Below are 14661 nucleotides of genomic sequence, written 5' to 3'. Positions count from 1 at the left end.
CATTAAGATCCAGAGAAAGATCACCTGCGCTATCAAAACAGTTGAAGATTACCCGTGCACTTCATGGTCGCCACGATCAGGTGCACAAAGAGCATAATGACCAAAGCGGACCTGATTATTCCGTTGCAACAATATCCCAGCAGCACTCTATAGTTGTGATAATGAACAGCAGCTGCACACCTTCCAGTGTGTTCAAAACTGACTACTTAGTCACCAGCCATTCTCTTCTTCTTTTTTTCTTGTGAGAGACGCTGCAAAGTGTTTCAATTTCGTTCGCTTTCGATTTCGATTTCTTGAGAGGCAAAGAATGGCTCTGAATTACCCGCACAGTCGCTGCTGCAGACCATGAATTGGTAACACGAAGCTTCGAGTAAGTTTTCCTTCAAATAGAGATGCTTCATTTGATGGCTCTTATACATAAGTCACAAGACGCAAAAGATTGGCATGCAATAGCACGGGCAAGCGTTGGCGAAGCATCCGTTCTCACAATGACTGGTTTTTGCGTACCTTATTCCTGATCTTTGTCTGCTCAGACACGGAACATCGGCAAGCAATCTTTCACCTCGAGAAAGTGTAAATGCATAGCACTTGGTCAACCTATCAATATATTTCAACCATATAGTACATGATTGTAACATGCAGCATTCCTGTGTTCAATTAATCTAAATGTCGCTACATTATAATAATCGCAACATCCATGCGAACGCGCATTGCGACTAGACATTCTACATCACCCATAGGCGGGCCACAGCCATTGCCTCCGCGCAAACCTTCGAATCCGCGCTCTCTATAAATGTAGCCACGGTCGCTTTCACGACCGACTTCCACCTGAAGTATACGTGTTCTTTCGGTGCATCACCCAACAAGAAACAGCGGAGTGTGAAAGGACTTGGACACCACTGACGTGCAACTACACTAACCGTCTGCCAGTCTTCCATTACTTCTGTACGAGTTTCCATCGGGGCTACTTTAGCGGGTGTGATCGTCGCCGATCGTTGGTCAACATATGCTTCACGGCACAAGCTGCTATGAGCGCCCGCACGTACCTTTGTCGAGACGAGCATTTTACGTATTGGTTCTGTTGTTGTGTTGAACGCGTCCACCAACGCGGCTGGAGCGGGATCCTGGCCACCGGCGATGATTTCCTCGGCTACCTTCATCACCAAGCCGGTCTCTGCAGTTTGGGAGCGCAGTTAATTGTTCTGAGTTGCAATCAACCAGTAACTCACTCAATACGAACACCTCCTTCTACGCCCTTGCCACGCATGCAATAAAGTGAACCTGCTGCTGTGATAAGGATTGTGCTTGCGCAAAGGCACAGCAATTTGTCACGGTGGGTGGAATCAGCGTGATCATACGTCCATGTGTTGTGATGCCTGCCGAGGCACTTATTACAAACTAGTTCTATGACGTGCGCTGAGAGGTTGTTCATCTCGCTACTATATAAGCGAGCTCTGTGGACTAACCAGCGTGCCGCCCTGCACATACGGCGCATATGAAAAATTTTGCGAACTTAATAAGCCATACGAGTCTCAATAGCAACCGTCAACCTTGTGTTCAAGTAACTCTCATGCTCGTTTACATTCACGAGACTTGCTGAAATCTACAGCCCTAAAAATCTTCAAGCTAATCAAACATCTGAAATCTACAGCCCTAAAAATCTTCAAGCTAATCAAACATCTCTGTTCGCAATGAAAGTTTTTGCGAGCCCTACAGGTCTCAGGCACCGTGCATATAGAAACTGAAACGGTTATCTTCCGAGCAATGTGTACGAAATGTTGGTCGTATTGGGGAGCATTGTCTCGCTGTATTTACCAACAAACCGCCTGAAGGACATGTTATATTCCTCAGATTCTTTTCACTTAGATGTCCCTTCTTTCTCTGACCTTATATTGCGCCTATTCAACGACTAGAATTTTGCTGCCAGGAGAGCGTGGCATACGAAATAAGGTGCCTACGGCTACCTTTTATTATGCTATAATATACGCTCTGTTTCTGTAGCTCTTTTTTCTTCAGTCTGCACATATTTTTTATTAGACTGTGACAGACGTCTCTTCTTTACCTTTTCAGGTAGCTTACCTGAAGAGGTGGACATTACTTGCAGAGCAAGTCGGAATGTCCTCCAGGCAGCTAAATTAAAAAACTCAATAATTAATTTTCTATTCTTTTTATTTTAGGGCATGTGTTGCAATCACGTAATTGAAGCCAAAGAGTAATGAAGCCACGTCTGCCTAAAACAAATCATAGGACTTTCCTCACTTTCCACATGGCCGTCCTCGAAATCCACAAAATAATACATAGTGGTTCCATTTAAGATCGTTCCAGAATGCTTGAAGCAGCATTAGGATAAAAATTGTGCGAGTTCGTGTGCGTTCACGGTGTATTTGTGAGCGCTGCGCAAAAATACATTGTGAAGGGTTGAAGAAGATTTGTGGTAAATTAGTAAACGGAACTTCAATGTCTTCCGTAGCGCATTTTGAGTTCCCGAAATCCGAAACGAGTACCTCGAAATCGGTACCAGTTCTGGGATTTCTTATATGAAGGCATGACTTCACTACTGCAACAATTAAATAACTATTAAAAGCTGGGTATCTTTTAATGAGCTACTTGAATATCGCGATTTCTCTTGTAACACCCACAGCTTCGGGTAACTTCAAAAGGTTAATGGCATTATATGTTCCATGAATTTTCGAAACTCTATCCCAACAAAAGATAAAATTAAAAAGCCTTGACTAATGTAAAGCTGAAATAATTTGTCCTCATGCTCCGTAGTGCCATTGTTGTGTTCTAATGCACGGTTATTTTTCTGCCTTTCAGTAGTTCCCAAAAAGTTAACGAACGTGGTTCGTCTCAAAGCTTTCGGGAACGCGAAAATTGAATGGATGTGTAAAAGTTGCCGTAGGAATACAGGCTATATTATCTAAGTAATCAGCGTTACGCGTTTTTTTATGTATGTATTAATCCAAACATCAGTTTTACAACTCGGGAAGAACGAAAACGGGCTTTCCTTGGCTTATTACGAAGCACGTCGCACTATATGTACATTTACGAAAATATGTTACTACGAAATTACATGACCAGTATTAAAAGAAACAACGACACCCTAAGACCTATTTCCAACGTAATAGCAAAACATAAGGCGGTCAGTACAAGGAGTTCTAAAATATGGGAACTACCGAGGCCTAGAACAAATTCTTCTTACCAAATGCTACGCTTTCGACTACCGTACCACTTAATCAAGGCAAACAAAGTAACGCCTATTTCAATGCTAGGATAAACATATATCTAGATGCAAATATGAATATAGACGTTTTAATGTTCTTTGAAAAGGTTCAATTCTTGTATAATCATTTTTTTTTGTATTGTGCGTATCAAATCCTTCTGTATATGTTACTGTATGAAATATTTTCATATATTGTGTTTTATATAGAAATGTACATAGCACTGCATTTTTTATTTCTTGTGTATTTTGTGATGTATTCATGATTAGCTGTAATTCTGAGAATTGCTCATCACGTATGCTTGACTTTTTTTCTAATACTTCCTCATAGTTATCATGAATAATGTCTCGCAGTTATTAGTGCGGAAATCCTATTTTTATATATAAATTATGGGGTTTAATGTGCCAAAACCACCTTCTGATTATGAGGCACGCCGTAGTGGAGGACTCCTCCTCCACCCAATTTTTCAAAAGAATTGGGTGGGACTCCGGAAATTTCGACCGCCCGGGGCTTTTTAACGTGCACCTAAATCTAAGTGCACGGGCGTTTTCGCATTCCACCCCCATTGAAATGTGGCCGCCATGGCCTGGATTCGATCCCGCGACTTCGTGCTCACCAGCCCTACACCATAGCCACTGAGCAACCACGGCGGGTAATCCTATTTTTCCAATTGCTCTTGTATTTAACTGTGGTCGTCCTTTGTTGTATTTGTGCTGCCTGTAAAACGGGGCCATGGACCACGTCAAGCTTTGCTAGCTTTTCGTCCATGGTCCTTAGCATCAGTTGTATTTCGAAATAAATTTGATTTGATTTGATTTGATATATAGTTCCGCCGGCAGAGAGGAAGCAGTATAACAGCTTACATGATGTTGTCATGCCCCCGTCTAAATCACATTACCGTCTGACTAACGATCCCGTATAGCGGACGGATTCACGAGCCTCACTGCCAAAATTCTCTGTCGATCATTCATTCATTCATTGGCTCTGCGGCTATGGCTTTGAGCTGCTTAAGAGGCAGTTTGTCGAGGTTTCTGCGCATGTGAAAGATACCCATGATGTCCGAATGAACTCGGAACTATCAACTTTGGCGTCTCTCCTGGACAACATCCGTAAAATAGGGCTCGAAGCTGAACACGAGAAGCCCAACTGCGACGTTCGTGCACTGACCCGTGGCCACATAGCAGACCAGCCAGGAGCCCCAGGCCTCCTTCAGCACCATTGCGGCCACGCCGCTGAAGGTGACGCCCGGAAGTGCGAAGAAAGGCCGTCCGTGGCGCTGTTTGGGCGGCACGGCGAGCAACGGGTGGTTCGCCAGGTAGTCGGGTCCCGTCGGCGGCAGCGTGCGAGAGTCCGGCGCGCAGGCCGACCCGGTGCCCGGGTACGCCGCACTGTCGGGCCTCACAATTTTGCTCAGCGAGTTCCTGGACAAGCTGAGCTCGTAGAAGCTGGTGCCGTTGAAGGCCCGCTCGATGTCTTCCAGCCGGAAGGCACACACAGCGGAGTCCGGATAGCCGTGACTGCAGAGGGGTCGACGGTAAACTTAGCGCCTTATTAAAAGGACTCGGGCCGAAAGGTTTTTGTTCGTAATTGTTATTTGTCATAGGCCGGCCGCCTTCACTAATATATGAAACATCAGGAACGGCTGAATTTTTTCTTACGAACAACTCTAGCGTCGCTTTTTTAGGAATATGAGCCTAAAGGCCAAATTCGCTTTGTTTCTTTTTTTTCGTTTGTGAGTTTTCTTTTGCCATTGGTTGGTCACCTTTCCTAATGACATGGACGGCATTAGTTTTGCATGGGATTGGTCCTTACGAACAAAGATATGCATGAGTGTTTTCGTTAATGCCTGCATTCCCGAAGCTTTTCGTTTCTTCGGCATTGACCTGCTGCCTTTGCTAACAGCATGTCCAGCATCGGGATTGAGCGGAAGCTGCTACGAACAATTCGAACGTAAATGTATTTTGTAAATACGGGCGCAGAGCTCGTATTCACAAACGAAGAAAGAGCTTCGTAAATTGGACCCCTGCGTCCGTGTTATAAAATAAAAACAGAGAAATGTTCTTAAGCGAATTTTTTTGTAAAAGCAGGTACCAGCCAATCGTGATGCCGCCGCCAAAGGCGGCACTGGCAAGCACATCTCACGAAGCCTCTTACGCTAGAATTTTTCGTAAGCTATATTTCTAGCCACTCCTGATGTTGCACACAGTATTGCCGAAGGTGGCCGACCACTCGCAATGCGCGCTTACAAGGGTCGAATTCCCAAAGTTTTTGTTCGTAAAAGTCTTTCCTGATTGTTCGGCCGCCTTCGCTAAAAATGTGTTCGCTGCCTCTATTCGCTCGTTTTTGTTCTTACCAAATTAACTACCCTAAGAACGTTTTGAGAATAGGGGTGAGAAGCTTTGTGAATTCAGCCTTTGAGTACTGAGCAAGTTAGTGCTGATTCGTGATTAATGGTCGTGCGAACAACGAGGACAGAAGTATCAGCACCCGTCCTCTGTAATCCCACTCTGACCGTTATTTTGCGCTTCCTGACTGGCTAACACGAAGCCGCGAAGCCGTGACCGCGCTGTCAGCCGGAATGGGCCACTCACAACGTCACGGATCACAAAAAAAATGCATAGAATACAGTCCTTACAAAACGCAAGCCCTGGTCTGCCCCAAATCCAAGCTGTTTTGCCTTCCTTCCTGGAATTTGGCGTGCAGCCTCGTTTGGCGGTCCCGCCAGGTAAACTGGGCCGATCGAGGAGGCAACGTAATCAAAGGTGGTGACTTATTGGGTGGGACGTTATTGGCATTACTGTCCCTCAGGTGTCGCCCTCCTCCGGGTTTGGCATCGTCGTCGGTGTGCTGAGTGTCTGCTGCAAACTTACTAGGAACTTTCCGTTCACCGATTTCCACAGTGCGTGGGAATCCGCATAATTTTTTGCACAAGAGCGTTTCCTAATTGCCCGGCGTTCCACCTGCCGCCATCGATGAAAGCAATCGGCGCGATGAAACGCATTACCGATGCTAATGCCATCCGAGGATTACTTCTGTCTTATGCATGAGAATTTTTGTGACTATGGGCATTGAAGATCCATGCTTTAACTTCGAAAGCTCCTAACTACATGGGAACTGAGAAACCATGTTTTTCGGCATTCACACTGAACCAATTTTGATGGTGAGGGTGGAATTAGGCAGAGAAAGTCGTAATACACTAACTCTTTGGAGACAATTTATTTTGCATTTTAAAATCTTGAGTAACTAAAGCCGAAAATTACACATTTGAGGAATGTATCTGCTTCTATTTTCGTAAATTCAAAAAGAAAAGATAGAAACTTAGGTTTCACCATCGGGTACACATCTTAAGTCAGAAGTCCAATCTTATGCTGACAATATGACACTTTACACAGCTTTGAACCTTATGAACAATTTATAATAAGATGTTTGCAATAAAATTGTGCTAAACTGCCTAATGATTTCACGAAAGCTGTAAAATATTGTTGCCAACTTTGTCCAGTTTCGGTGTGCCTTTAGATAAGCTTACAGAATTGCGATACGTCCTTATTGCAGTATTTGATTAGTTTTACATTTCATTTTCTTAATTTGGCGTAATTTTTTCTGATAGTTTTAAGCGCAGAAGTAACAGTTACTGACAGCAGTCAGTAAAATGAACTTTCTTAAACATAACAAAATCATTTCAAATAACTTCAGTGATCCGCTATTACGCAATTATTTCTCATTTCACATGGCATTACAATCATGTACAACCCTATCCGCCCAATACATCGCGCTCCGCTCCACAAGCATCCTAATGCCATTAACACTGAACGAATTCATACAAACACTTTTCAGCAGTCTGTTTTTTTTTGCGTGCAGCCAAAGACTGGAAATGATCTTCCCGTCCAAATTGCCGTGATGACCGACCACCTTCTCTTCAAAGACGCCATCACAAATTAGGATACCAATGGAGGTATCATATTTACTGAATTGTAATAGCCACCCGTCATGTAATGCTTTCAGGCCTTCTAACTTTGAAAAAAAAAGATATATTACTGAAATATATTACTGAAAACATTTCGCGCTTTATGAAGAAAATGTTCACAGTGAAATACACAATAGTTTTAGACATAATGTACTGCCGGTTTGCTTCTTTCGCGTTGCAAAATACTCTGACTAATCACTCCCTTCAAACGTCATCTTTCCTGCTTATACGCAATGACTCAATCAGTAAGCTTAAGCATACCTTTTCAAACTGCGATCAAGGAATGAACGCCGCAGAAGTTCGCTTACTTGAAGGTGACGAAAGCGCCTAAAAGGACACCGCTCTCCAGGTCGGGCAACCAGTAGGAAGCGCCTGCAAGTTCGATGCATCAAAGAAAGCAAGCGAATAGAGGCGTTTAACCGAATCTTGAAAACAGGTACATTTGAGGAACAGAACACTCACCAACAATGAAACGGCTATGCTTAAAAGAACGTTCTTGCTTCGATGTTTTCACAAATGTCGTTCATCGCACAAGCGAAGAAAAATATCCGGGGCCGTATTTTGTGGCGTTACCTTACATTTTCTATTCTTCTTCATCGTTTGTTATTTGCCCGTACGAAGATACGCCCCCCATAGCCTTGAATTCGGCCACTCTGTGGTGATGAAAAATGAATGAGATCGGAGGAAGACCGTTCTTTTAAATAACATGGCCCCTGGATACTAATATGTTTGGTGCCAGTGATGCAAAGTGCACACAGAAGTCGCCTACGTATAAACCCAAGGTCGTAATTCACAAATATCGAATAACAAAGTAACTAATTTACGCATCACTATTAGTCATCTCAGTGTGCTCGCTATTCGAAGTTATCCGACGCCTCTTCGTAGAAATCACCTTTCTCCTGCTACAAGCAGCACAGAACAAGGGGATCCGAGGGGCACAATATTTTAATAGCCACAATAACACTAATAGACAATGAAGCCAGGCATACCATAGGGCAAGTTCATTTTACTACGCTTTCTCAAGCTTCATTGTCAGCTAGTTACATCGCATGTTTGAGACATTGTCGTACAAACTTCTTTGCGAATACCAGCCCCAAGCCATGTATCAACAAAAATTTCATTGAGTAAGAACTCTTTTTGATTGGTTGACGCTATGTTATACCAGCCTCCAACGATTATCTGCCGTATTTTCATGTACAAACCCCTCAAGCATACAAATCGAGTTTTGAATCAGACCTCGTCACTAGTACTTGCTAAAGCCTTCGAGCGGCAAGTGCCTCATTAGACAGGCACGATAATAACGAACACGTTTGCAAATAAGGCTGCCGTCCAGATGGCAAACAGTTCCTACCAACGAAACATTTTTTTTTTACTGCAGTTAAACATCGTTGATTGTAGCTCAACAAGCTGAGAATGCTGAAAGGTGCCCACAGCTTTGCAAGACAAGTCAGAAATACCCGCACCAACGTGCACGAAAGACGCGATGAAGACAACCTGAAAGCATTGGCATGCGCCCCGAAGCACCCTTTTTGAACACACATATACTCGCCACATTCATCAGCATATTCCGATCTTCACATACATTTTGGCCTCGTCGTCAGAGCTGTAATGATGCCAGTCAAGTCTTCCACGGTGGGTGTGAGCTTAAACAAGGAAGTTATAAACGCTCAAAGAAACTCTGACAAGTGAATGCGGAAGAAAGCACACCAGATTTGTCAAATACCTGAGCTGACCATTCTCGCCTCGGTCTGCTATTTAACTGCGCGCCGCGAAAACGCCTCCGAGTCCCAGAATTTATTGCCAGAGCAGCGATTTCAACTACCTTGCTCAACTCACCAGGCGCCGCGTTTTCAATTAAATCTGCCACTTAATTAGACGTCGAGCAGCACTCTTACTTGACAGAGCTGCGTCTTCGACGGTGAATGTATATATCTCCAGGTGGTCGGAGCAAACATTCATTTTTGCAGTAAGTATTTGAAAATTTCAGAGCTTTTCTTTTCAGCCGGTAGTCATTAAAAAGAACACAAATAGTAAGAGGGGGTAATTAAATGGAGAAAAAGTGGAAGCTATTAGCGTAACAAATCGAGCTGCCAAACCATGCGCCCCAGCTAGAATATCCAGCTGATGGATTCAAACATTACTTTTCTTTCGGTTTGACATTTTGCCGAAACCTGCACTCCAAACTTTATAAATGCAATTAGTATTCTCCCACACTATATCCGCTGATCCGTCTATGGGCAAAATAATTCACGTCGTACACGAACAGCCTTTTTCTAGAAATCGCAACGTAGTTAAAGCTTCTATTTTGACATTCACATTTTCATTAAGTGTCCAAAGTACGAAGCTTCTGGGTCGAAATTCAGAGCTTTTAGTTCATAGGTTGTTATTGGCCACCAGTAACGGCCTGTAAAGAACTTCCTGTAAAGAACTGTCGGTCATTGTGAGGCCACCTTCAGAAATCATGCGTGCGTGACCACGATAGGCTGACGAATGTTCTTACGTGCCGGTCCAACGTGTGGCGTGCTTTGTACGCAAACTTTGTTAATTTAAATATGCACCTATTGTTATAGAATATACAATGTGTAAGACTTCGACTTTAAGGTGGTGCTAATTCCTCTGTACTCACGTATTTCGTCGAATGTGAAATTCGCTTTGGCAGTTTGGGCCTTTCGGGCGTAATCGGTACAAAGAAGGCGGACCTTCATAAAAGACGTCCACCGCGAAACCTTGCTTTTCACTGCCGGGTCGCCACCCAGGTCGTTCTGTTCCAAAGAAAGAGAAAGTACATATAGTTAAGGAATATGGATACAAAGTAAACAGCAATATTTGGTTTAAAGAAATAAAGCATCTCCTTGCGATGTAGACGAAAGGATACCGAACACACTCAAAAAGAAATGGCTTACGCACGAGGAGATGGTCTTGTAGGATTGAAGCCCAAGTACGACTAAAGCCTTTTAGCAACGTACGTATAAAAAAGTCGACGATACTCCCACTACTTCTCCGTCATTCCATCTAACATAATTTCATTTCGATGCTGTGCCTCTAGTGTGGTTGACTAAGGACGCCGCCACACCGGGCAAGAACATCCACGCCGTCCGAACAACAAGGTTCCAGCAACCTTGTCACAGAGAAGTTAAATTGTTAAAAATTATAATCAGAACATGTATCTTGAAATTCATTTGTTCCAAGAGGCAAAACCACCAACAGCACATTTGCCGACTACTCTGACCAACCTGGTGCCCAATGTGACAGTAATATAAACATTGAACTGTCAAGCACAAAACAGCGGCCAACCAACCATGCATTTACAAAGTGCCTTGCCTGGGCTACATCACTTCATTTGCTTGTCACTGTGTGCTCGCAAAGCAGTGCCGAGAAAAGTGAACGCAAACATTGGCAGTGTTGTCTGAGAAGGCTTGCTGGTTGCAAGCGTATACAGGTAACTATGCAGGCCTAAAGTGTGGGGCTTCGATGCAGCTACTGAGCTTAACATTATAATTATGCGTGCGCAGAAAGTCACCTGCACAGGCATTGATATGAGACGACCACTAGACTTCTCGCGCTTGATTATCGCTGATGAGCATGACGAGAAGTGCAATTCGCAATTTTTTTTTCGGGCAGCTACACGTGAAGTATAATGTGCACAATCTGCGTCTCTAAAAAGACTAAATTGAAAGTGATTCCGCTGTTAACAGCATAACTGGTATACACGGATTGGTTAGCATATAGAGGGACACCAAAAACAATCGAAATTAGTTTCTTATGAAGTCTTATTTCGAAACTTTATTTTGATGTATTTCGCATCAATAGGTTCCTTATCAGAAAAGAAAACGAAGTAGAAATTATTTTTTTTTTATTTGTCGCAGAAACCACGCAGGTAAGTCAGCCTCATGTCACGGACGTCAATGTATTTTCTCGCGTTCGGTGTCTGTGTAGTTCAGTAAATAATCGCATAACTTGCCAAGTTCAGTCTTTGGCTCCTATGTGATGCAATGCACTCTATTTTCACCGATCGACAAATACCTAACCAGGTCCAAGCAGACACAGTCCAAATTCATGACGTCCCGGCGAGTTGGCGCGGGCGGCGTCCCCTGTTTCAATGTTTCCGTCATTTCTGGCTCACCTAAAGGCCTTGCCTAGCATATAGCGCCACCTCACCGCAAGAGTGGCAGTTTTTGGTATTGTATAAAGGTACCTTACTAATAAAGCTCAACGTATATTTCTCTTTCAGGGTCCCTGTAAAACCTCCCGAAGGCACTTTGTGCGGCCAATGCGGCAACACTAATTCGATGAGCATTCTTAGGATACCTCGCGCACTTTCTGGTATCTGTATATGTCTGGATCTGACGGTTTTCTTTTCATGCTCACTGGAGCACTGGGAATGTGCCACTGGGTATGCGCTGTTTATCATAATAATCATCGTAACGTATAAAACATATCGTCACCAGTTACGTCATAAGAGTGTTAATCGCACTAACTTCGCCGCTTGATCAACTCCTAATGAAGGACGCGCCGCCATTTTTCTTTATCAATGGCGTACTTCTTAAACGCTGTCAATGGAAATAAAAGCACGAAAAAGCCCGTCATGGCCGATTACCTTATGAAGAACATACTCGTACGTGGCTTACCTTGCAGACTCGAGCTATAGCGGATGCCAAGCGGACACCACACGCCTGGCGCTCCACGGCGTACTCGCGGTATACGAAATACGCGTGAGAACCCGCGGACAGGGCGGCCACGGCGCTGGGCTCTGCGAGAACGACGGTCAGTACTTGTTGAGTGGTGTCCACCCTTGACGTCGCCGATGGGCAGTTTTTCTTTCTTAAAAAAAATGTTCAATAGCACACCAACGCGTACTTGCGCACCCAAAGCTCCACGCGTTCCTTTGTGCGCCCGGTGATTTGCGGCCCCTAAATTTGGGCGCACAATACCTAAACTCTAAATGAAAGCAGAGCGTGGGGATTTGGGTATACGCAAAGGCGATGCGATGCGCTGTTCCTAAAAACGCCTTATTATTTTCCCTGGCGTTTCTGGCACCAACCAGTGATAATGTATTGTTGGCCTGGGATCATTGTTGGCAAAGAGCTTTCTGTAAAAATTACTGGAGGGAACTCTGCATGTGCTTAGCGGTCCCCGAATGATTGTACTACATTGATTAGTTCATTATTCGTGCTTGCTTGAGTTGCTCCTGCTATCAAATTTATCAAGATTTATCTTTTTAAGTTTCCAAGAAATCATAATATTCGATACGCAGAGGCAATAAGTTTCTTCGCTAGTGCACGGCTAGTGCAAGATCATTGCACATTGTTGGATTTATAATGCAATATTCTGTTTTTACGATGACAAGTGTGCAAATTCGAAGTAAATTCATGTACTAATCATCACTCCCGTGCTGGCCGAACCACCCTGATTGAAACTGCCGTAGACACTAGCGCCGGAATTCCCTCTAGTGTTTTTTGAAGAAACTTTATGACTGTTATCGTGCTACTGGTGCCATCATGTAAATGCAGTGCCACACACAAAACAACTAACAAAAGACGAAGAAGCACTGCGCGCTGCACTTAAGGCACTACGCTGAAAGCCTGAAAGCGCTGAAAGTTGAACTGCAAGTTCGACAGCTCCGTGGCTCACCATCAATATTGCGTGGGCATGCCGTTGCCTCCAGAATACATTTGCTGACGCAGCACCTCTTCGAACCTGCGTTTCGCACGGTCCCGTGCAGCTTCGAGCACATTAATTAATGCGGACTGATGCCGAACAGAACAGGCAAGCTTTAGCTTGAAGAGAAATGTACGTTGCGTACGTTAGCATTTATATAGCGCTCAAGCGTGTATGCGTTTGCGTTTGACACTTTCTCTCAGACAGCATAAGAGCGTGACTAGTAATGCCCGAGTAATCCACAGAACTGCCACAAAAGTTTACGCGGAACGGCGGCGTACTCGCGGAACGACCGATTTGACTTCTTATCGAGTGTCGTATTATGCGTTGCCCTGAGCGCTGCATCTGCGCGATGTGCGTTTGCCATAGCACGACATGTGCCTATGTTGAGCATAGAGAACCAATGCCTCGGATAGTATATATATACTGCGGAAATTCCCCGCGTGGGCTTCAGTTATCTCGCTGCCAAATGTGGTGCTTCCTGCCCGCGACGCTGTTATGGGATTACGTGGATCTCTTCTCCGCCACTGTCAAAACGAGCGCCGCTCCCTGGAGTTCCTTGAAACCTTCGCACTCGAAATGTTTACGCAAAGGCTCCAACTCTCATTGCTAAAGCTAACTTCCAGAAATGCGCCTCGCGTTCATTACAGTGTGATTTGATGCGTTCCACGAGTTCGAAGCCCGCAGCATATTGTGAGCTATGAAGTCCAGCCAACCACTCGGAAACGAACACATTGTCTTGCAGCAAATTCTGGGTGCCGAGAGCGCATATCATCGCCGCCGGCTGACGGCATCTTGTGCAGCTCAGCGTGCACGGAGACGGCATCTTCGGACGATCCCGAAGTACATGGCGCGTTGGATTATTCGAGCAGTTTTGCTCGACCAGCCAATCAGCGCGCACTGAGAGCAATATCGGCGAAATCGACCTCCGAAAATACGTGTCCTGCTGTCGAAGTATGAAAGCATTGAACGAGAACGTTATGCAGAAAGCTACTGCTCACCATTGAATTTCGCAGTATCGGCGGGGTCGGTCAGCAGGAAGGAATAACCCGGCTTAGTTGGGTCCGTGTTCGGGATTGCAGCGCGGTAGATGGCGCTCCTGCCATTCCTGAAACGCCACAAGGCCACAACGCTCGAGTTGCCCGGTGAAGGTGCGTCGTCTGCGAGCGAAAAAAGGTACGCACCGAAGTTATATCGGCAACTCGCGCGGCCTTTCTTGAAATTCAATCACTACCAAACCTAGCGCAGCACAGAATGTCCAAAATGCAACGTAGAAATTGCGCACTTGCCACACAACCGCCTGCACACGGTGATATAAGAAAACAAACGGAGGCGGTGCTGAAGATGCATTTTTTTTTAGAGCGCAGCTCTTTGGCGTCCGTTCCTGGGTTTCGCGTCGTCGTCGTCGTCGTCGTCGGCGTTGTCGGCGTTGTCGTCGGCGTTGTCGGCGTTGTCGTCGGCCTCGTAACCAGCTCGCCGACGAATCTGCTGCTCCGCCGCCGCGCATGCGCGCTGTCGGCTCTCCGGGCGAGGGAGGATGATGGAAGGGAGGAGGAGAGACTGTGGAGGAGGGCTGGCTACACAAATGGCTCTTTGGCGTCCGTTCCTGGGTTTCGCGTCGTAGCTCGCTGACGAATCTGCTCCGCCGCCGCGCATGCGCGCTGTCGGCTCTCCGGGCGAGGGAGGATGATGGAAGGGAGGAGGGCTGGCTACACAAATGGCTCTTTGGCGTCCGTTCCTGGGTTTCGCGTCGTAGCTCGCCGACGAATCTGCTCCGCCGCCGCGCATGCGCGCTGTCGGCTCTCCGGGCGAGGGAGG

The 14661-nt window shown here is 45.3% G+C and overlaps 1 protein-coding gene across 3 annotated transcripts in view; it reads right to left on the bottom strand.

Moving 5' to 3' along the window:
- Positions 1-14661, bottom strand: part of LOC135909638 (semaphorin-2A-like) — a 58093-nt gene that overhangs the window by 10794 nt on the left and 32638 nt on the right. For all 3 annotated transcript variants that reach the window (XM_065441656.1, XM_065441666.1, XM_065441675.1), the window contains 6 exons: positions 13845-14003; positions 11814-11935; positions 9812-9947; positions 7494-7557; positions 4389-4738; positions 1047-1174 (listed from right to left, as the gene is read on the bottom strand). In XM_065441656.1, the coding sequence (XP_065297728.1) occupies positions 1047-1174; positions 4389-4738; positions 7494-7557; positions 9812-9947; positions 11814-11935; positions 13845-14003 (959 nt within the window). The remainder of the gene's footprint in view (positions 1-1046; positions 1175-4388; positions 4739-7493; positions 7558-9811; positions 9948-11813; positions 11936-13844; positions 14004-14661) is intronic.

This window comes from Dermacentor albipictus, chromosome 1 (genome assembly GCF_038994185.2).
Source record: "Dermacentor albipictus isolate Rhodes 1998 colony chromosome 1, USDA_Dalb.pri_finalv2, whole genome shotgun sequence".
Classification (NCBI taxonomy): Eukaryota; Metazoa; Arthropoda; class Arachnida; order Ixodida; family Ixodidae; genus Dermacentor; species Dermacentor albipictus.
Note: the sequence above shows the minus strand (reverse complement) of the source record. Positions and strands in the feature narration are given on the sequence as shown.